Source organism: Podarcis erhardii (assembly GCF_964252035.2).
Source record: "Podarcis erhardii genome assembly, chromosome: 2".
Taxonomy (NCBI): domain Eukaryota; kingdom Metazoa; phylum Chordata; class Lepidosauria; order Squamata; family Lacertidae; genus Podarcis; species Podarcis erhardii.
The window spans coordinates 43341422-43365084 of record NC_138498.1 but is presented as its reverse complement, the minus strand read 5'-3'; the positions used below and the strand labels follow the sequence as shown (position 1 = coordinate 43365084).

At 46.1% G+C, this 23663-nt stretch overlaps 1 protein-coding gene and 1 long non-coding RNA gene across 5 annotated transcripts in view; both read right to left on the bottom strand.

Moving 5' to 3' along the window:
* NOTCH3 (notch receptor 3) overlaps positions 1-14041 on the bottom strand; it is a 59290-nt gene extending 45249 nt beyond the window's left edge. For 3 of the 4 annotated variants that reach the window (XM_081850127.1, XM_081850129.1, XM_081850128.1), the window contains exons 1-2: positions 13826-14041; positions 825-906 (exon numbers count right to left, since the gene is read on the bottom strand). In XM_081850127.1, the coding sequence (XP_081706253.1) occupies positions 825-906; positions 13826-13922 (179 nt within the window). In that variant the 5' untranslated portion in view covers positions 13923-14041. The remainder of the gene's footprint in view (positions 1-824; positions 907-13825) is intronic. The other variant, XM_081850130.1, reaches the window with a different exon arrangement.
* A 4684-nt stretch (positions 14042-18725) lies between these two features.
* Positions 18726-21680, bottom strand: LOC309334411. The gene is made up of 2 exons (XR_014153080.1): positions 20008-21680; positions 18726-19779 (listed from the first exon to the last, which is right to left on the bottom strand). It is a non-coding gene; the product is annotated as an uncharacterized lncRNA (long non-coding RNA).
* Between the last annotated feature and the right edge of the window lie 1983 nt (positions 21681-23663).

Sequence of the window (23663 nt, the reverse complement as noted above, 5' to 3'; positions counted from 1 at the left end):
GGTTTCCTAACACTGCCCTAAATACACACACCCATTGCAGCTGCTCAATTCAGATCCAGATCTTCTTCATATCATCTGTTTGGGCCCTTAGCTCCTTTGTAGATTCATATTAATATAATTGTTGTGGTAACCAGAAAACCTGTTCTTCTTCCCTCTTCTTTCCTCCTTGTAAGATGTTTGTTTACCACATTTATATTCCACTCTTCTTCCCAGGAACTTAGGGTGCCTTACATTGGGGGCGGGCGGGGGCGGGTTATCATATTTTATCTTAACAAAACAAAACACCACCCCATGAGGTAGTTTAGATAGATTAATAAGAATTGGCCCAAGATCTCCTGTCTTTAGTGCTTCGCTGGCTAGCAGGAATTCAAACTCAAGTTTCCTTAAATTAGTCCAATATGATATCCACTCCGTCAAGTGGATGTCTCTAAATGGACGTTGAGACCAAATTATTCCAGTGTCCCATGGCAAACAGAATCCCAGCTGAAGAATAGTCAAAGTATGCAGTGGAAGCCAATCTGCACCAGTCATTAGTTCCTACAGGCCTAATGCAAAGCCATGGAGAAGGATGCACGTCATGTGACTTTTGAAGCATTTCCAGGCCCCATATTTCCTAAGCTATACTGCATCCTGTCAACAGAGCTCGCTGCTCTCCCACTTCAAGCCAAGCAGTAATTTTTCACAATGACAACTTTACAGCTCCCAAATTACACTACTCGTCTGCCCTTTGAAGGCAGTGGCCCAACCCTACAAACCCCCAAGATGGTTTGACGCACTGGCTGTTGTTGAACCCATGGGCAAAGTTGTGTAAGGGTGTCACTTACATGCAGGCAGCTATCCCGTTGGAGTAAACAACACAGCTCCCACCATTCTCGCAGGGCTTGTCACCATCCAAGCACTGTATGGCTGTAGGGAAAGAGAAAGAGCTTGGTTAGAGCATGCCATTGCACAGCTGTAGAAACAACAAAGCAATGCCCAGGCTGTGAAGAACAGATCTAGCAAAGGTTACTGGTCACAACAGCTCAACAAAAGCTCCCATGTACGCTCAACCTGGTGCAAGGACAAGGACAACAACAACAACAACAACAACAACGAGGAAATAACTATTATCATCATGCCACGAGCTCAAAAAGCACCTCTTATGTGTTATAGTCATGCTTAGCTCTTGCCCCAGGATAAAGGATATGGACTGAACTTGTATCTTTTGCTTTTACAATCTCCATTGCACCCCCAAAGCAGTGTTTTGCTCATACAAAGCTGACTTATACAAAGTCAAACTATTGGTTTATATAGCTCCCTACTGTCCACACCAGGAAGGATAGACTAATACTGCTGGACTCTCAACTCCCATGATGCAGCCACAATGGCCAGCGGTCAGGAATTATGGGAGTTGGAGCCCAGCAACATCTGGAGGGCCACATGCGCACTGTTAGAAACTCAGGTATATAAACTAGGCACCAAATGACATCTTGAATCTAGGTTGTAGTCGCCACAACAAAATGTCTGTTTGCCAGGGGATTAGACTAAATGACCCCCAGAATCCCTTCCAATGCCACAGTTCTATGATTCTATTATCTCAACTACATTGCTTGACTGTAGCTTGCTCTTACAACAATTCACTTGTCCCAGTATGCAAGAATAAACATACACAGTGGAAAGAGAAATGGTACTAACTATGGAGTAAGGCAGAGATTTTTCAACTGTGATTGCCAACCTGGTGCCCAGAAATCTCCACACTGTTGCAAGTGGACCTGTGTCAGTAGCAAAACGTGCCTGGCACCTGGCTTATTTTAAACAGTGCACCCCTGGTCTACACAACTGGCAGCATCTCTCTAGGGGTTCAGACAAGAATGCATGGAAATATTAGAATTGAGCCTGGGACTTTTTGTAAGCAGAACTTTGCCACTGGGCTGTGGCCCTTCTCTCTCTCTCTCCCTCACAGAAAACCTTTTCACTTAAACAAGATGATAATGGCAACTGAGAGCAGATTCTTCCCATCCCAAGCATTGCCCACAGTCCCACAACAGGAGGTTCTTGCTAAAATTATCATCCATGGAACAATTCATATATGCTATTGTTAGGCTTCTGAACATAGAGAGATGGAAATAATAATTGAAGGTCTGCAGATGCATCTTCAAGGGGTCACGTCAGACAACACAAAACAGGAATAAGGCAGAAATGCTTCAAACGAAGGGAGTAGACAGAATTTCTCACAAGCCACAAGTAGGCTTAGCTGGCTCAGTTAGTGCAACCTCAGCCTCTACACTGCCCAGTAACTAGAGACCGGCTTCATTGGCAAAGGTCAAAAAGTATGCAGAATACCATCAAAAGTCATAGGGAAAAGAGACAATATGCAAAACGGCAAGAAAAAACATTGGTTTCCCACAATCTAGCAAAGAAAGGGGCAAGCACAGGGATCCATCTGGAATCCCCAAGCAACCAGGAAGGGAAAAACAGCAGTTTCTGGGGGACTGGGCATTCTAGAGAAGACAGAGATCATCTGAGGACTGCAGATAACCAACTAGAATCACTAAACAACCCAGCAGTCTCAGATCATGGCGAGTCATTGGAGTTATGGAGATTCCACAAGTACTTTGTGACCTCTGACAACTGCCACCGAGAGAGCTAGCTGAAAGTGAGATTCAACCTCCACAGATCTGTATAGAGAGCCCTGTGTTTGGGGAGGCTAGTATTTTTTTTAAAAAACCTGCAAAACTAAAAGTGGAAGGACAAGGGCCTAACAAAACTGGCACAGAAAAATGGGGAGCCTGCCGTCTTCCTCTCGCTCCTATGTGCCATCGTGAGTGGGTAGGAGGAGCCATTTAGTAAATGCCCAAGCTAAGCCAAGCAAAGCACGTCCCCTGATGGGGCCCAGGCTAGGGGAAAGAACCACAGGCACCCATCTCTGCCAGCCCTGAGAGGGGTGTTTGAGTGCCCTCTGAAAGGAACAAAATTAGAGACACATCCATTCCCAAAGGAACCCCTTTTCAGGCTCAAGAGACACTACAAGTGCTCTGGGCCTACTGAAGAAGGGAGATGCAGCCGAGCAGCAAAGGGATGCTGGCTGAGACCCCTCCCCTCTCGAGAGCAGAGAGAAGATGGAAGGAGCTGGGGCCCAGGCAATACACTCACTCTCAGCCATTTCCTAGAGACCCACTTGTAACAGAGTGCGTGCCCAGCACACAGATCAGTCCCAGACAATGCCTCTCCCCCCTCCACTGCCGCCCCTCACTCTGTCGGCATGCAGAGCCAGCAGCAGCACTGCAGCAAAATGTGCTCTCAGCAACCGCCCTGTATGCAGACCATATTAAATTCCCCCACACCCAAAATGAACCTACGCCACTATGGATTTCACCCTCCCCACAACTTGAACAACGTGTAACTAGCAAAGGCTGCATACAAATATGGTAGGTGCAGACACTCTGCTCACCGAAACCTAAACAGTCAGTGAGTTTCTTTTACACATACACACACTCTTACAGGTGAACAATATGGGACAACCATCTCAAACACAGCTAGCAAGCACAATAATGAAAAGTATTCCCAGCACAGTTGCATGTGTACACATACATACACGTGCACACAATGCCAGGAGCTCACAAAGACAGCATAAACACACCCTGTGCCTGAATGCTTTCAAACCAGCTTAAGCACATGTAACACTGCATACGTGAATATGTACACAATCTCACAGGAAGTATAACATGCATAGCCAGGTATCTCAGAGGGAAGCATTCCTGACACAACACAAACCCACAATTTCCTACCCTTTCGTCCTTTCCAGAGCACAGAGCCAAGTTTGAGCCAGTGGAATGCCCTCCCCACATCTCCAACTCTACAACCAACATTCCAACACATGTACGCTTTTCAGACACAGGCACCCAAATGTAGAGGGCCTTGCAGCCATAAACATAATTCTCAGCTCTTGCATGGAACCTTATCTCCAAAGAAAAGGCCTGACCTAAACCTACACACAAGCAAGCCAGTCTGAAACCAGACTGCCTAAAATGTGTGGCAAACAAAGGGAATCAGTGATCACACTTCCCTCTCATATATAACATGGGATGGGATGGAATTGCAACATGGGCCACAGTGGCAAAGAGAAAATATTCTCCCCCCTCCCAAAACATGGCAAAGCAGAAGATGAACTCCCAAGAGCCTTGATTTTCCACCTTCCAAAGAGAGCGAACACAAGCAACCCAAAGAACTTTCTTTGCTCAAATCAACATTAGCCTCCCCCAAAGCCCAAGAAATTAGCTCTCCAAGGCTCTAGCTTTGCATCAAACCGTCTAGAAACAAGTTAGAAGGCAAATAGGTTTCATGCTCTTTAAAGAACCACTGGGAATAAGAAGTGGCAGAGGTCACCCTTCAAGGCAGTGAAAAGCCAAAGACTACAATTGAGGTGCTCTGGCTCCCACTGCTTTGACTGCTTAATCCTCATGCTATTTGCAGGGCTCAGCCAGATGCCAGGAGTCCTGGCTTCTCACCTCCACCCCAACCATCCCTTCCTTAAATGACAAGCAGCACTAAACATGCAAGCAACATGGAGAGAGAGAGAGAGAGAGAGAGAGAGAGAGAGAGAGAGAGAGATTGTAAGGGTTATGTGCCCAAGGGTCATTCAGGCCAGTATTTAGGGCTCTGTCAATCAACAATTCTATGTAAACAATCAAACAAGTTAAGAATTCAATCTTGTTTGTAGAAAACCACCAACCAAGAATCATTTTTTAAACACCACGTACTATGCCCAGGAGGAGGGCAGTGGGGAGCCTAGATTTTCCAGCAGTAAGGGGTTAAGGCTTCAGTACCTTGCATTAGTTCCTTGCCCTTCTCTACAAGCTAACACAAAAGTTAGGCAAACTAAACAAACTTGCTTGATTTATATAATTTATGCAGCTTGCAAGATTCAGCACAGAATTTGGACTATGATAGCTAGCAATATTTTGTCTTTCCCAAACTCACACAGCTGTGTCCATAATAAATCTTATGAAGGACAGCACACCTCACCCAAGACGTCAGGTGCTATGTTTGCTACTCTGAGCTCCTTTAGGAGAAAGGGCAGGATATAAATTTAATAAAATAAATAAAATAAATATTTGAGGCCTGATGATCTGGTCTCACTGAATCTTTAGTGACATGTTGGCCCATGGTGCAATAGTGGGTTTTTAATCAAACATGTCTTGTAAGAAAGAAAGAAAAAACCCAGAGAATTTATCTTGTAAAGACACCCTTAAAGTTTCAAGCATTTAAGACACTTTTAAAAGAATTTGGAGAAGTAAATGCTTCTCTGTCTCGGTGACCTCTGTTTCCTCAACAACAGCATCATTTCTCTTCAGATACAATTTGTTAATCAAGAAAAGCAGCATTAGCTACACTCTGAAACCACGGATTTTTCATTGCACCGCATGCCTAGATATACTGTATATTTGCAATGATGGTTTCATCATAACTAGTATAGCATGCTAACCATGATCTGATTGCTAGGACTAGTACCCATGTTTAATCTTTGTAAAGCAAAAAAGCAGTAACCCTTGACGACTGCAAGATCTGTTGCTCTTTCACAATTGTCTACTCTGGACCTTCCTGTTTAAAAACATAGGCCTCTGTAGTTCCCTGTGCATGCAGTTTGTGCAGCAAAGTTATTACAGTAGCATGGAGCTTGATCTTTGGGCATTTCACAGGAGCCCAGCGTCTTGGGAATGAATGCACTACTGACTCACAGCTCATAAACCCCTTTTTGCACAAGTGTCAAGCCACCACACTTTATTTGGGGAACATTTTGTGCTTTGCAGGGCAGACATTGTTCCTAGATCTCCACCATATGTGCACACAGCAAATGCCTGAGGGAGACTCACATGCCTTGGAAGACACATGAAGATTAACCAACTGGAACTCCTTGGGTTCTGTCCATTCTGTATTCCATGTACAATCGTACCTTGGATCCCGAATGCCTTGCAAGTCAAATGTTTTGGCTCCCGAACGCCACAAACCCAGAAGTGAGTATTCCGGTTTGCGAAGGTTCTTTGGAACCCAAACGTCCGACACGGCTTCCAATTGGTTGCAGGAGCTTCCTGCAGCCAATCGGTAGCCATGCTTTGGTTTCCAAACATTTTGGAAGTTGAACGGACTTCCGGAACAGATTCCGTTCGACTTCCAAGGTTCTTCTGTACTTTCAGATGGACAATACAGTGTTCACTGCAAGACATGCAGGAAGCATTCAGGAAATCCCCGTGATGTTAAACTTGCAAATGTAACCGACCCAAAGAGCTGTAACAGTTTACCTACTGACTTTTCATTCTGCAAGACCATCGTAAGTTGTTTCTTCAAGACAGAGGCAAGAATGAGGTGACAGTTGTATGGCCAGATTCTCCACTCCCCGCAAAAGACTCAAATTATACCATGAAGACCAGTATCATGTCCCTGATAAGGGAGGTAGACTAGGGTTTTTATCCCACCACAGTAGCTACGCCATAATATACAATCAAAACCATAATACTGTATCAATTACAGAGCTGGTCTTTTGAATTCTGGCCTACCCCTGACAACACATCATAGTTTATTCTACTATGACCTTGACATCAGGCTTGCCAAGTTTATCCCTTCACAGAAAAGGATGCCCTTGAAATGTCTTAAGAAATATATCCTCCCAGGGCTTGGCAGTCCAAGGGTGCAAAACAACCCTTCCTCCAATGGAAATTCCCACTTTTAAAACCTTTATTTCCCAGGAGGCCTTTGGCTTAAAACCAGGTCAGATATGTTGACACTAGCTGGGGCTGAAAGAATCTGACTTAAGGATAGTCAGGCTCTGTAATAAAGTTTGCAGTATGAGGATCACAGAGATGGAGCACATGCATTTCAATAGTATGAGGTCACCAAAGGGAGGAAAGGATGCTGTGGGACAAATGTCCCTGAATGAGGCACTAATTCTTCCCAGCAGTGAGGTATGTTTCCTGGGAAATTATTAATAGGACAATTTTCCAAATTAGTGTCATTTGGATACAATAATTTGCATCAGAAAACTTTCTGATGCCCTAGAGCAGGGATGGGGAACCTGTGGCCGTCCAAACACTGCTGGTCTGAAACATCTATCATCCCAGGTCATAACTATGCTGGCTCATGGGCTTGGAGTCCAACAACATCTAGAGAGCCAAAGGCTCGCCATCCCTGCCCTATAAGAGTGATTTACTTTGACATGTTTATTTCACTTGTATTTAGTAAGCAAAGCTAAAAACTTTGAAATTGCCAAGTTTGCCTGATAGTTATTTGCAATTAGGATCCATTCAGTTACTAATGAACTTAAAACAACATAAAATCTTCTTCAGGGAAAAGGAAAAGCAGAGGAAAATTTTCAAACTAACAATCCAAGAAGATGTATTACCATATTAAATACACATGGAATTCCATTGCTTCATTTTCCTTTCAGAAGTGCAAGCACAGTTGGCTACCACGTCTCAATTAAAATTTGATAAAGGGTCCTCAGATCAGCTGAAGCTGACAGCTGAATCTGGCTTGCACCTCTCTACTTGGCCCTTCCTGAGTGTGAGCAAAGGCCCTGGAAGCCAGGATTCCTGAGTTCTGTTCCAAGCTCTAGATATGGGTGAAGTCAGGGAGGACCAGACTCTAGCAATTCAGCCAAACGTTCTGTCAACACAGGGCATTATACACATCTTCTTCTGGAGCAAAATATCACCACTCAAAGAGGCTCCAACTTGGAAGTCTGCCTGCAAATTCATTCTTGGGAGTTTGAAGCATTTCTAACACTTCCTTTAGGAAGAAAATTTTGCCTTGCTATGACCTCTGTTTGACATGGATAGCTATTCGAAGAACCCATTTCAAGCCAGCAAAGGGAGCATTGCATGTGATACAGAATGGGAGATCCAATCCCGCTTCACACATTAACTGTTCGAACGATCTCCATGTGATTAAAGGAGGGGAGAGAGAGCCAGTGGTGTGGACCCACTGCTCCCTACCCCTTGATGCCAAACATTGAACATGGGTGTCTCTATGGCAGGAAAGTCTATGCATGCAGACCTCCTGGGCTTCCATGGAAGTTAGAACCCCGACTGTACCACAGTTGCTCCTCATTCTAGGAGTCAGTGCCAATGTGGAGTGAATGGCTAGCTCAGAAAACTCAAACCTGGGGAACTCTTGGGGTTTCTCAGTGATCCAAAATGGCAGAGAAGCTTTGACACCTTGCCCACGGCTATCCACAAACTTCTTGGCCACTGGAAGTACTTAGTGCACCCTAAGGTATACTCTCTATTGATGTAGGTTGATGGTAAGGCTTAACAGACTTATCCAATGCCCCCACATGAAGAGAACATGCACACTATGCTATATATAGTGTTCAGAAGTTCCATATCCATATCCTAAGGATATAAATGGAGAAGGTCTGTGCCAAATTCTGAAAGTTTGAAAACTACTCACTACCTCATGGCAATAAGCATGCATGTTACAAGCACTGCTTGCCTTTTGCAGAGGAATCAAAACCTACAAAGCAACAGAGACAAAGAAAGAGTCCCAGAGAAAAACCTCCTGCAATTCCCCATCTTCTTTTAACATGCTGACAGCCCATGCCTTGGGTACCACCCACATATCTTGGTTACCATGTAGGGTGTGGTTGACTGATTCCAGGCCCCTATTGGCAGGCACATATAAACAGGTCTCGTTACTAACAAAAAAAGAAAGAAAGAAAATTCTGTGCCAAGGTATACAAAATTCCGAGCCAAGAAAAGCTGAAAATCATGACCGGGATAAATTATGCAAAATGAGAAAATTTGCGTGAGTTGCCTATCTTGCATAATTTATTCTTAGTCACAGGGAGGGAGAAACAGCTATGCGGGGCACCAAAGTCCTATTTCCTAAGCAATGGAAGCCCTGCTCAGCCTCTCCCCTGGTTACTGAAATGTTCCCAGGCGTTGCTGAGCCCTACTCATCACTGCACCAGACACAGAAACTAGGAGCTTGCTTTAAAGAATGAGCACCAAGATTCACAGGAGCCAGAGTTCTGCACCCAATACCAAGCCTTCTGCTTGGACAAAATATACTCAGCCTGACTGCTAGGCTGGACCATTGGAAGCTGCCCATCTAGCTCAGTACTGTCTATGCTGGGGATTGAACCAGGGACCTTCTGCATGTAAAGCAGATGCTATACCACTGTGCTACGACTCTTCTATGTACGTGGAGACAGCAGTAGCAACACCCAGCAGCGGACAGAAATGAGAGGAATTGGGCCTTTGCTGCAAAAAAGTTACCACTGCATAGCCTAAGCACAATTCTGGCTTTTAAAAGGGGAAGGTTGAGTCACAGCCACGTCCAAATGGCAGGAGCAACAATATGCCCCTCTCCCTCACCATCCTCCTCCAGGCTCTCCAAAACAATGAAAAGGATAAGAGTTTACCATTGCTCTCAGTCCAAACAATGTGATCAACATTTGTACTTACAGTGGTACCTCGGGTTACATACGCTCCAGGTTACATACGCTTCAGGTTCCAGACTCCGCTAACCCAGAAATATTACCTCAGGTTAAGAACTTTGCTTCAGGATGAGAACAGAAATCGTGCTCCGGTGGCACGGCAGCAGCAGGAGGCCCCATTAGCTAAAGTGGTCTTCATGTTAAGAACAGTTTCAGGTTAAGAACAGACCTCCGGAACAAATTAAGTACTTAACCTGAGGTACCACTGTATTTCCTATCCATTCTGACATTTATCAACCCAAATTGAATGCAGGTGTGATTAAGCAAGCATCTGGGAGGTCCACAGAAGGCAACCCAATCCTGATTTCCCTAGACTGGTTACCTGTGCTTTTGAATACAGTGGTACCTCGGGTTAAGTACTTAATTCGTTATGGAGGTCCATTCTTAACCTGAAATTGTTCTTAACCTGAAGCACCACTTTAGCTAATGGGGCCTCCTGCTGCTGCCGCGCCGCCAGAGCACGATTTCTGTTCTCATCCTGAAGGAAAGTTCTTAACCTGAAGCATTATTTCTGAGTTAGCGGAAGCGTATTTAACCTGAAGCATATGTAACCTGAGGTACCACTGTACATTCTGCACAGAAGCGTGGTGAACCAGGATCCATGCGTATAATGGGACTCGGATGCTGCTTTCAACCCACGCACATTCCGCTGAGGCTAATAAAAAGGAAGTGTGGCTACCTGTTAGCGAGGAATCTGGCCCCCCAAAAGTGACTGAGTGCTGCAGGGCTGTGTGGAGGGGCTCCCAGGCTCTCTCCAGCTGCCTTTGTTAGCTGGCTAGCAATGTGGGCAGAATAAAGGGGCAGGGAGTTGAATGGCCAGCCGGCTGGCCCTGCTATTGCATCTGGAGGGGCTGCAGCAGGGAGGCAGCTGCTGTGTCTCAACAACTCTGTGCACAGACAGCTTCAGCTCACAGAATCTACAAAGGGGGTGGGAGGGTGAGGGGAGAGATTCCTCACTGTGTCCACACAAGAAACACAAAGGCAGGCAGCAGGATTAGATGCTGCGTAGTCAGACATGGGCTCGGTACCATCAAGACTTAGGATACTCCCTTACACACACAACTGAAGGCAAGGAAACATGTTGCAAAATGGAAAACACCAACTAAAAGCCCCAAGGGAAAGACCTCTGGATGATTACATTTATTCTTTCTAGAATTGACAAAAACACACACACCCAGATTTGAACTTTTGCAGTCTCGCCATCCCCACAAGCTTAAAAAAAAGGAGAGGAAAGATTTCAGATACACATAGAGGGTGCCATTAATGACAAAGCTGTGTTACTATCAGATCTGGAAAACTGTGTAGGCAGGGAAGATTTCCTCCCCAATTCCAGAGGATGGGATGGGAGCATGTGCAAACTGGATTCAAATAATCAATTCCACCAATCTCCAGGTTCAATTTTGTATTGAAGTACGTTAATTAACGGCATAACTTGGTGCTTGTGTTTTTGGCAAAGCTTAGCACGTATTTAAATGCTCACATTTGAGTCCCTGCTCCTGCCAAATCAAACCACAAATTTCCATTTGAAATTTAGTAATGTTCAGTTTTAGGCAATGGATTGCACCCGTTTTGGAAGGGAAAGGCTATGCCAGTTAAGAACACTGCATGTGTTACAAAATTCAGATGCATAAAGAACAAAGAGAAAACACATGTACGATGATCACGCATGCAGATCTTTCATGTCATGGCATGTTGCATACATTTTCTGGGAAGCCAAGGCCAAATCACGGTGGAAAAACCTCATGTGTGCCCGATCATGTGAAGCAGCCCTTGGATGAGGGCTTCATCAAGTGAGGCACTTTCCTGCAGATCATCACATTGTTATCAGCGCAGCCAAGCAGAAAAGAAGGAACAGCTTTGGAAGAGACAAAATGTCTGGCTTGCAGACACTGCTATGGACTAGGCCTAAGTGTCTAGCCCTAAGGTTCATATGCATACTATAGTAGAAAGCAGCCTGCTTTCTCTCTCACACAGGGCCCATCCTACTAGGCAGGAGTCCCAACCCTTGAATGACCCTCATCTGATACAGCCCACACCTAAAAAGAAAGGAAGAAAAAAGACAGCACCCTGCCAATTCAAACTCAGAAGACTTAACCAGAGTTGGCCCCTCATCCTGAACCTCCTACTCTTTGAGGCCCTTCAGATGCTGTTCTGGGAAAGTTTAAGGACAGGGGTCCCAGTGCCTTTCGCACCATTTTGAATTCTCTAGAGCCATTAGAAATGTTCCCGTGTGGCTCAAAGCAGCAGCTCGGAGCCCTTGTCTGGCGCAAGACCGCCAGGGCTTCGGCAGCACTGCGGTGGAGTTGCTCAACCAAGAACAATGCCCTGTCTATGTCCAGCCAAGCAGCAAGCTGGCGGGGAGGGGAGGAGGGGATTCATATTCCCGGGCACCCACAATCCACAGCACCCCCGGCCTCCTGCGTTGGACGAGCTGCACATTCCCACGCACTGGAGCACCAGCTGGCCGGGAGCGTTCTAATAAGCAAGGCCGGCTTCCCCAAACCAGTCAGGTGGCTTCATGGGAGAGTGAAACCCAGGCTGAATAATAGCCCCACGTTCTATTTACCTTTCGCTGCAATTATCTCATCCCTGGCATACTGCTGCACGTTTCATAGGGCAAGCAAGTCGCTGCACGACACCCAATTAAATCATCTTATCTCCCGTTTGCATCACAGTATATTCCCAAGCGCACAAATGGGGGGAAAGCCGGCTTGGTGGGGGGGTGGGGGTGGGGAGGGAGAATTTCAAAGCAGACTGAGCCACTGCAACTCCCCAGAAGCATGGGAACTGGCTGGCCCAGTTGCTGAGCTGTGCACTCCCTAGCATGGCTCCAAGACGCGTTCCCAGTTTCACAGTCAAGGATCTGCAACTTCGAAGCCAGCCACAGACTTAGTTCCTTTGGGTAGGAAACAACAGTGCCATGCCAGGGCTATAGAACACACAGTGCGAGAGCAGGATTGGCTCGAGAGGCACTTGGGCAGCTTCTTGGGAATAGCTTGCAGCAACAATAAAAGTTTGTGCATCCAGCAGAATGTGAAAGGGGAGGGCGCGCGAGGGGGCGACAGCTGCTACTACATCTGCCCAGATCATCAACACCCTTCCCTTTGCTATCCTGTACACACAATGCGCAGCAACAAAAGCTCTATCAAATTCAATGTCAGTGTGGGTGTAAAGCCTTCCAAGGAGGCCATTTCATGACAATCCCAAAGGAGAAAAAGGGAGGCGTGGGCGTCACCCCTTAACCCACAACCACCCCACTTACCAGCAAATCATTTCACACACACACAAACCAGTACACAAGCTTGCTATACAAATATAAGTTCATGTATGTACCTCTTGCATTTATTCCATGAGAGAGGACGAGTGTGCCTTGCACATGCAATGCATTTTATGCGTTTTTAAACATATGATCATGCACACATTCACAGACAAACTCACATACACCAGTTGCACAATCAAGTGCACTAAATTCTCAATCCATGCCGTTTACCAAATGCATTTGCATGTCTGCACAACAGGCGTGTTAAACCAAACATTTATTTCCTCCTTTACGCTCTTACACAAACTCCAGGCTTTGGCAGAACCAAACTCCACAGCATACCCGGTTCAATAAAACCTCAATGGGATACCATAGAAAATTGAAAGCTTCTCCCTCCGCCAGCCTGCCCGAGCAAGATTTGCTTTGCAAGGAGCCGAGAAAGAGAAACAGAGCGACGGCTACAGCGGAGCCCGAGAGAAGCCAGATCCGAAATCCACGCTCCGGTTTTTCCAGCCGCTCCGGGCTGGGAAGCTTAAACTGGCTGCCGAGAAAGTTTACTTCAAGTAAATAAAAAGTGCAAGATTGTTTCCCCGCAGCTCAAATCAGTGCCGGCGAATTAGCACCCCCCGCCCGCCCGCCAATCCAGCCTAATCGCTCCCTCCCCTTCACACAATCGGTAATTAAACAAAGATCATTTATTTTCTTTGTGGCCCGTTCCGTAACCCTTTCCCCTTCCCTCCCCTTCTTCTGGCGTGGGGGGGGGGTGCGGAAGAGAGAGAGAAAAGGACGGGGATCTAGCCGGGAACAAGGAAAATAACTTCAGGGTCGTCGTCCCCCCCGCCCCACCCGCTGCCCGGACTGGAGGGAGGGAGATGGCGGCTCAAGGCACCGAGGAGCGCCAAGGGGACTCCGAGAGGCTCCGGCGAAGTTGCTTGAAAAGTTTGAAAAGAGGAAACGAAGAGGCCGTGATCGAGCCCGGCCGAAGCGGCGAGGGCTTTCTTCCCACCCGTGCTAGGCTTAAGGAAGCCGGAGGGGCGAGCGCACTGTGTCCCGTCCTCCCCCCCCCCCAAAGACACCCCCGAGGTCCTCCTTACCTGCTCCCCGGGTCAGGCGCGTCAGCAGAGCGATGCCCAAAAGGCTGCAGCCCAGCCATGCCCGCCACGGGCCCCCGCGCCGGGACGCCAAGCCCATTCCCCCCTAAAGTCCTGTTGCCGCCCTATAGATCCATGGAAGGGGCCGCGCCGAGGCTCCAGCCAGACACCAGGACACCGAAAGCGCGGCGGCGGCAGCGGCAGCGGCGCCTCCTCCTCGCTCCCGGACCCTGGGAAACTTCTCGGAGTGCGAGCGGGGCGGGGCGACCCCGCTGCCCGGGGGCGGGGTCCGCACCCAGCCCGCCTGGCCTGGCTCGGCTCGGCTCCCACGCTCCCTCCTTCTCTCTCGCCACCCCCCCTACTCGCCACCCCCCACCGGCCCCTCCAGCCCCGGCGAGGATGGGGCGCAGGGAGAGGGAGAGGAGAGAGAGAGAGGGCAGCGTGGCGCCGCGCAGGATCCCGCAGGCGGGGAGATGCGCGCTCTCCTCCGTGGGGTCGCCTTTGGCGGGATGGGGCTCTCTCGAAGTTGCCCCCTCCCCTTAGGCGCACATCTGGGCGCCTCTGGGGAAGCGGTGGGGCGGGGAGGCTTGTGGGTTGCTCCTTTGGCAGTCGAGGCCAATGTAGGCTTGCTGGGTTTCGGCCCAGCGAGGCGGATTATTTTTAGGATTTCGGAGGTGGGGGGGCTGCAGGCGAGGGGGAAGAGAGGAGGGGGAAACTGCCGTGGGAGGCTTGGCTCGGGTTAGGCACTGTTGAGCCACCAGGCCTCCTCGCATTTTCCCACACACGAACTCTCCCGCGAACTCTCTCCAAACGTGACCCAAAAAGTTGCTGTTTTCTTCAACGTCCCAATTCCCCAAGGAGAGGGGAAAGTTTCCATCCTTCCCCCACGATGAGGGGTGGAGGCGGCAGCAGCAGCCCAGAGCAACGTCTGCTTGTTTCCAGTGGCACAAACCCAGGAGCCGGGCCGTGTAGCTGGGCTGGGGCGGAGGGGAGGCACAAAGGAAAATCTAAACGCCTTTCCAGAAATTTCTTATTTCTGGATTCTCGAAGTGGCAAAGAGCTTGCTGTTTGCTACGCAGATCTTTGACGACTAAGGAGCGAATGTGGGGGCAGAGGGAGAAGAGCATTTAACATCCTAACGCAGTGGTTCCCAATTAGCTAATTACTGAGGACCCCCCACCCATTTGTGAAAATTTTGATAACTCTCTGGTAGTTACCTCTGCAAAGCAATTTTGAACAAAATGTGGGGCAGCCCCTAACAAGCAAAGGATTTTAGGTACACTTTTTAAAAAACCCTAAAATTTGTGATATTACCATGCAAAATTTGACAAAAATTTAGTTGGGGGAGAGGCAACTAAATTGCTTGAGTGCATTCTGTGGACCCCCAGGGGTCCCCATACCCTTAATTAGGAACCACTGTCCTAGTGGGTTCCAGATTTGTGTAGAGATTGTGCTGCATCACAGCATTTTCCTAAGCTGAATCTTCAAACTGGGCCTGAAAACTCTGGCATTATGATGCTGCTGCTTTTGTTCCAAATGTGTGCAGCCTTTTGATGGGATATACAGTAAACTGACATGAAATCATGGGGGGGGGTAAGACTATTATAATGATTCTAGCTCGATCAATGGGTATGTGCATTGCCTGTTCAGTTCACGTAACAGCTATAAAAAAAAGGGTTTGCCAAGCTGTTTTCATGCAAATGATCACTGGAACTCATTGCCACAGTATGTGGATCAAAGGGATAACAAGACCATTACAAGGATTCGATAAGCCAATGACTTGGAAGATAATCAGAACACAGAACCTTCTATCAAGAGACTAACATTCACCCAAAAAAGGGTAGAGTAGAACATAATCCTAGGCTGTGTACACATCATACATGTAAAACCCAAAGAATCCTGGGAACTGTAGTTCATTAAGGGTGCTGGGAATTGAGTAGTAAACTACAGTTACCAGGATTCTTTGGGGGAAGCCATGTGTTTTAATTGTCTGGTGTGCAGGCAGACCTGGTCTCCAGTGGGACAGGATAACAGAGCACATTTGGTCCCTTTCAGTCTCCTTTATGCTCAGTTTGATTATGTTAGATGAATCAGTTTTTTCAAAGGAGGACTTGGCTCCCTGCTCTACCACCAACACACTGTGTGACCTCACATGAATTAGTCAGCTTCTTTGGCTTTCTTCTTCCATACTCTAGCCATGCAAATAATGTCCCTGCCTTGCTTCACAGCAGCAAGAAGACCAGCACATCCAGACTGAGACTGCTGAGTGCCATGATGACAAAGCAGCCACACATCAGAGGAGAAGCCTCCCCTCCTTAGCCATGGGCAAACTCAGTTTCTATCATCAGCTTCCTACACTTGAAGTATTGGTTGCTGGCCTAAGGTCTACAGACCTGCCCATAGCCGTAGCAGAAATAATCATCATCACCACCAAGCAATTAGTAGTACAGTACAGTGGTACCTCGGGTTAAGAACTTAATTCATTCTGGAGATCTGTTCTTAACCTGAAACTGTTCTTAACCTGAGGTACCACTTTAGCTAATGGGGCATCCCGCTGCTGCCGTGTGATTTCTGTTCTCATCCTAAAGCAAAGTTCTTAACCCGAGGTACTATTTTCTGGGTTAGCGGAGTCTGTAACCTGAAGCGTCTGTAGCCTGAAGCATCTGTAACCTGAGGTACCACTGTATAGCAATTCAGGTGTTCCAAATGGCTCATGTACATTAACGCATGGACAGCTAAAACATACTTCTACACCTTATGAAGATTTAGCTCTGGATCCTCATAAGGGTCCGAAAAATCCAAGGGGCAGGTCTATAAAATGACCATAGTACTACGGTTAGAACCAATCAAGATTCACAACGTGTGCGGTATGAGCTTTTGAGTTTTGTAGCACACTTCCTCAGGCACAGGATGTTTGCTTTGTTCAATTTTTGTGTAACTTAAAATCTCGCACAACACATTGGATGCTCTTAATAAAAGCAGGGCATTTTGCTTCTGCTTGCAGAGTTTGAAAGCTTTCAGCCTTAGTAATTGTCTCACTTCCATCTGTCATGTCTGTCTGCTGAAATCCTCTGTGCCAGTGGGCTAAGGACAGGAGTAAGTGTTTGGTGCTCAAGTCTGAGGAGCGGTGGAACCAGTCTGAGCGAGCCAGGCCCATTCCTTGCTACAGGCAACTAACTCACATCTGGCTGCCTGGCTGCCTTCCATAGGAATGAGCAGAGATCTGGGGCCAGGGACTTTGAGGAATGTTCAGGCTGCCACTCTGCACACAGGGTTCCCACTCATCCTTTGCCAAGACTCTCTCCGAGGGGATGAGAAGCAGCAGATCACACATCCTCCCTCATTGCTGGGACTCTTGACCCACAGCTAGACCCTGAAACTAGGCCCTAGCCCTCCCCAAGCCCTGCATTACAATCCAGGCACCATTATTTTTCCCTTTCTCCCATCCCTTACAACGGCCTAGCAGACTTCAGGCATATCGGATCTACTTTGCTTTTTACTGGAAATCCCAAGATCCACCAACCAGAGCTAGATAGAAAAGACACACATTTAGAATTTAATAATTCTGAAAGCAGGAATTTGCTCTGAGTACCAGTCATAAACTAAGCTAACTGCCGTTCCACACAAAACTCCTAATTGGACAACCCCCTCCCCCAATTTCTTAATTACAGTGGTACCTCGGGTTACATACGCTTCAGGTTACATACGCTTCAGGTTACAGACTCTGCTAACCCAGAAATAGTACCTCGGGTTAAGAACTTTGCTTCAGGATAAGAACAGAAATCGGGCTCCGGTGGCGTGGCAGCAGCAGGAGGCCCCATTAGCTAAAGTGGTGCTTCAGGTTAAGAACAGTTTCAGGTTAAGAATGGACCTCCGGAACGAATTAAGCAATTAACCTGAGGTACCACTGTATCTGCTGCGGTGTGAGATAGCCATTTTGTTGTTAAAGAACTGGAAATCAGAAATCCTTGCCCCACAATACAAAATGGCAGCATTGTTTTTATCCTCATTACATTGATTTTTCAAAATCAGACAAAATTGAGGCTGAGTGGAAATTGCTTCTGCTCTGCTTCTACCCTGTAACTGCTAGTTAGCATGTACATTTTAGCACCAACAAAATGGAGAGGGCCCTAGCTTCATGGTAGAGCATAAGCAAAAGGCCCCAGCTTCAGTCCCTGTTTTTGCCACTCAAAAGGATCAGGGTAGGCAGCAGGGGTGCCAACTTGAATTGCATAATTGATTACAAGATGCAGCATACACACACCATTTGAATGGCACTGCCCATCTATTTTGGGGGCGGGGTGACCACACATGCACACAGAGGGTACCCTGCAACATTTTGTTGTATGGTCCCACTTGCTACGTACTGTAACTTGGGACTCATGCTGTAGTAACTGGGCAGCTGCTTCACTGCATCCCTAGGTCTAGATCCTTTAGCTTGGAAGGTTGTTGGTAACAGTGCAGTAAAATGCATGTATTCCTTTAAGTGATTTTTATCCCACCCATCTCAGTTTGAGGTGGCTAACAACCCATTTAAAACAAAAATATGGTGAACATGCAGTGGTACGGGGGGAAGGATTTCGGCAAAGAATTACAGTGTTCACTGCACCATGAATTAATACCATGTGGGATTGCAGAAAGTGCAGAGACTTGGTCACAGGAGCCAGTTCTCAAAGCCAAGAAGCCGTGCGAGAAGGGTACCTTCTTAGTAAGGGAATGCAAGTCACATGTTGCCACTGTGTGAAATCACTTCTCACAGGTTTGTATTCGTGAGCAATGCAGCTCCTGACTTTGCTCTGTGTGTGTGACTCTGTGCAGGTCCCTGATTCTCTGCCCCTGCCCCCCCCCCACCCCACACAATGGCACCTGTATTTTTCCACTAATGAATTATAAGAAGAGTAGAAAGAGCATGTGCTGCTTTAATTAGGGGCCCTTTGAATGGGCGAAAATCAGGAGGAACAACACATCAAAATCTAAGTTAGAAGCTAGCTGTTTATGTTTTTGTCAAACAGGCCACCACTGATCAATGACAGAAAATACTTTAAAACTCAGTTGCTGTTTTTGTTTAACAAGTTGTTTGCTACCAGATCATCTGTAGAAGCGACAAAAGTTAGGCTAGGAGCAGAAAGAGATAATTACTGTGGTTCCTTGTCTCAGGGGACACAAATTTCATCCCATGTTTGCTAGCAACCTTGGCAATAGAATCAGGAATGTGTTGGTGGAATTTGCTGATGTCATAAAGCTGAGAATTTGAAATGCTAAGATCAATAATCCAAATGGAGATTGCAAAATTATACAGATTGAATTGGCTGGTGTCATAGGCCTTGGATAAAATAAAAGGGGTGGCCTTAAGGTGCATCCTGCCCCACAGCAAGGTTGCAGTCTCAGTATGCCCACCACCAAGGACTGACTTCTGAGTTGACATGTAAAAGAATACATCATTAGTCAACTCCATTTTGCCTTGCATTGTCTCTATACTAAGCAATTTACAGACATTTCACACATTTGCAATTTCTACTCCCTACAGTTCTGCCTCAGATGTTTATTTTCTGAATAAATAGTGGTGTGCACCTGGGCAGCCACAGACCCTCCCAAGTGTGGTGTGGCACAAAAAGGGAGGCAGAACTTCAAAACAAAAAGCTGGGCCCTTGTATCATGATGTAGGCAGGCTTTAACTTCTGCTGAAAGAAATTAGTGAGAGGCATTTCACACTTGCAGTGCAGTCCTGTCTACTCAGAAGTAAACCTCACTGAGTTCAATGGGCTTACTTCAGTTAAGTGTGTACAGGTTTTTAGCCTTATGGGGCAAGAGTTTTCTATTTTTCTACTAAGTGCCTTCCAGCAAAACCCATTGATGTTAGAAAGGAAGACGCATGTGGTGCACTATGTTTCCACACTTCACTAATTACAAAGAGCACTAGGAGACTTCCAGTGGCAGACAAGTAGAAAACTTATTTTCTGGATACAGTGGCACCTCGGGTTACATACGCTTCAGGTTACAGACTCCGCTAACCCAGAAATATTACCTCGGGTTAAGAACTTTGCTTCAGGATGAGAACAGAAATCGTGCTCTGGCAGCGCAACAGCAGCGGGAAGCCCCATTAGCTAAAGTGGTGCTTCAAGTTAAGAACAGTTTCAGGTTAAGAACAGACCTCCGGAACGAATTAAGTACTTAACCCGAGGTACCACTGTATTGTATGAATTGGCCCTAAAGAGAATAGAGAGAAAGGTGAAAATTCAACAATAGGGGAAGAGGCATGGGAAGTCTGTGCAGACAAACCAATAATTGGAACCCTTGTTCCTCTTTAAATAGTGCAAGCTCACACACAAACTGGGAAGTGGTGCATGCACTACAACAAACCGTGCTACAGACTGTGCAATTTCTTCTTGTGCAATCTTCCATTACTGCTCGCTCTCGCTCTCTCTCTCTCTCTTGCACACACAAACCCGCTGTCAATGACCCTAACGCTCCAATCTTCTAACACACTTACTTGGGAGTAAGTCCCATTGTACTCAGTGGGACTTCCTTCTGAGTAGGCAAGCATAAGTTTGTAGTCTAAAAAGTGAAAGGTCATGTGTCCAAAGTGACTACAATAAATAGTTTGGCTACCTGCTATTACCTATTCAGTTTGAAAGGTCAAACAAGAAGAGAGACCTGCAGGCACTGATCAGTCATAGAACTGGTGTAATCACAGGCAAAACAAATTAGATTTTCGGGTGTTACACATTTCCATGTGGAAGCAGAATGTCGTGTTCAGTACCCTGGAAAAGACTGCTGGTCATAGAAGCAGCCAAAACTGGAAACAAAAAGTATTTCCAATTAAGTCTGATGCTGGCTGTGAAGAGTTGCAGGATAACATCACAGTATTAGGAAAGTAGTTCTCAAGCTTAGGAAGTGAGCCTTCCTGAATATGTGTAGGCAGTTGTCAGGTTCAAGTTTTTCCATCATAGCCTTGCAGATAAAGGTTGCCACCTTTTTTTACTGTGGTGCTGTTTCTGTACTTTTAATAGCTGCTGAGCACACTCGAAACTGCAGGTGAAACTTTCCCTGTCCCTTTATTTCCATGATGTTAATTTTCTGACGCTTGTTGTTCTGCATGTCATGCTGCTGCTAAAGGCACAGGAAAGGGGCAAGTTTATAAAAGGTGGCAGTGCCACTCCATACATTCCTTAGGCATTCCACCATTCACAATCTGGCCCACCACAGTCACCGCAAGGATGGATATCAAATGTTAATGCGCTGGCACTGGGGATCCCTGAATCAACCTTCTGTGTTTTGCAAGGTTGTTTTGCTTTTGTTTGGTTGCTTCACAAGTTTTCTTCTCTGCAAGCCCAGATGCAAGCCTAAGTTTGCTTTGATCTTCCTGCCTCCAGGCCCAAGACAAGAATGAACATTGTCAGCTGAACAGGCTTTTGTTTTGCCTTACATGTTTGGAACATGGAAAGCTGCCTTATACCCAGTCAGACCACTGGTCCATCTAACCCAGGCTCCATCTGCACTATGCAGTTAAAGCAGTATCACACCTGAGGATAGCTCAGTCAGTAGAGCATGGGTCTCTTAATCTCAGGGACGTGGGTTTGAGCCCCACGTTGGGCAAAAGATTCCCACATTGCAGAGTTGGACTAGATAATTCTATGATTCTGTACCACTTTGAACAATCATGGTTTCCCCCCAAAGAATCCCAGGAATGGTAGTTTGTTAAGAGTACTGAGAGTTGTTAGGAGAGCTACAATTTCCAGAGTGGTTTAGCAACCAATACCTCTTCCCTGGGAACTGTGGGAACTGTGAGGGGAATGGAGGGCGGGATCTCCTAACAACTCTCAGTACCCTTAACAAAGCCAATATTCTTTGGGGGAAGACATGATAATGCTTTGAATTTTTGTGCAGATAGGGCCTTAGTATTGTCTGTTACCCTGATGCAGAAGCTTTCCTAGGTATCAGAAGCGCCTTACAGAGTAGCTGGAGATAATGGGGACCTTTTGCATGCTAAGCATGTGCCCTTTACACATGCTAAATTATATTATGATTATTACATTTGTATACCACCCTAAACCCATAGATCTCAGGGAGGTTCACAACATAAAATTCAAATGTTGTTGTTGTTTAGTCATTTTGTTGTGTCCGACTCTTCGTGACCCCATGGACCAGAGCATGCCAGGCACTCCTGTCTTCCACTGCTTCCCACAGTTTGGTCAAACTCATGCTGGTAGCTTCAAAAACACTATCCAACCATCTCATCCTCTGTCATCCCCTTCCCCTTGTGCCCTCCATCTTTCCCAACATCTGGGTCTTTCCCAGGGAGTCTTCTCTTCTCATGAGGTGGCCAAAGTATTGGAGCCTCAGCTTCATGATCTGTCCTTCCAGTGAGCACTCAGGGCTGATTTCCTTCAGAATGGATAGGTTTGATCTTCTTGCAGTCCATTGGACTCTCAAGAGTCTCCTCCAGCACCATAATTCAAAAGCATCAATTCTTCAGCAATCAGCCTTCTTTATGGTCCAGCTCTCACCTCCATACATCACTACTGGGAAAACCATAGTTTTAACTATACGGACCTTTGTCAGCAAGGTGATGTCTCTGCTTTTTAAGATGCTGTCTAGGTTTGTCATTGCTTTTCTCCCAAGAAGCAGACGTCTTTTAATTTCGTAACTGCTGTCACCATCTGCAGTGATCATGAATCCAAGAAAGTAAAATCTCTCACTGCCTCCATTTCTTCCCCTTCTATTTGCCAGGAGGTGATGGGACCAGTGGCCTTTATCTTAGGGTTTTTTTATGTTGAGCTTCAGACCATATTTTGTGCTCTCCTCTTTCATCCTCATTAAAAGGTTCTTTAATTCCTCCTCACTTTCTGCCATCAAGGTTGTGTCATCTGCATATCTGAGGTTGTTGAAATTCAAATATAAAAAACCACAAAATGCATAATAAAAACAAGAGAATAAACATCCTAACATATAGTCAAAAGAGAACATCTACAACGTTCCCTTTTGGCACATAAATATATAAGAAAATTGTGTTGTCATTTTTGTGGGTTGGAAACCACCTTAAGTACAGCAAGATGGGAAGGCGGTATACAAATTAAAAATTAAATGGCATATGCTCTGGGACCTGGAAAGCCCCACTGCTCCTTCAGATGGGTGTGAGTGAGCCCTCCCTTGCTCTTCCCAGGGTTTGAGCACACTGACCCCAACCAAGTTCATCTAGCTAATGTTTATTTCTCATATGCTATGGGCACAAGTGTGTGTCTTTCTTTTTGTTTTGCTCTCTGCATGACACACAAATTGTAAAGAGAAAAATGTTGGAGTCAAACATGTATCAAAGTCTTGCTCTCTAACCCTAAATTAATAACAAATGGTTGTGATGGCTCAGTGGGGCAAGGAAGGTCCAGCCTGAGCATTCAAAGATGTACTTGTTACCACTAAGTAGGATCCCAAGGTGGAAAGACAAAGTTTCACGCTATCTCTTAGAAAATTAGTGCAAGAAATTGGATTTGGTAACCTTCCGGCTGTATCTACAACCATCATGCTAAGTTTTTATTTTGGTGTAAGTGTGTTTTGAATAGCTAAGCTGGCAGGTGCTTACTGCTGAGATAGTAGAGATGTTGTATGTCAGCATATAAGCTATTGGGCTTGAACTGGGCTCCCTGGCAGACCATTCATCTGGTATACACTGGAGTGATTTAAGACATTTTACTGTACATGGTTTGACTCTAAAAATACAAATCCCGAACCAAGTTTATTCTTATTCTACATTTGTGATATATTGTGTATATCAATAAAGTTTACATAGTTACTTTATTTGCATACTTGTTTATTTTGATTGCAATGCTTGGATTATTGCAAACCC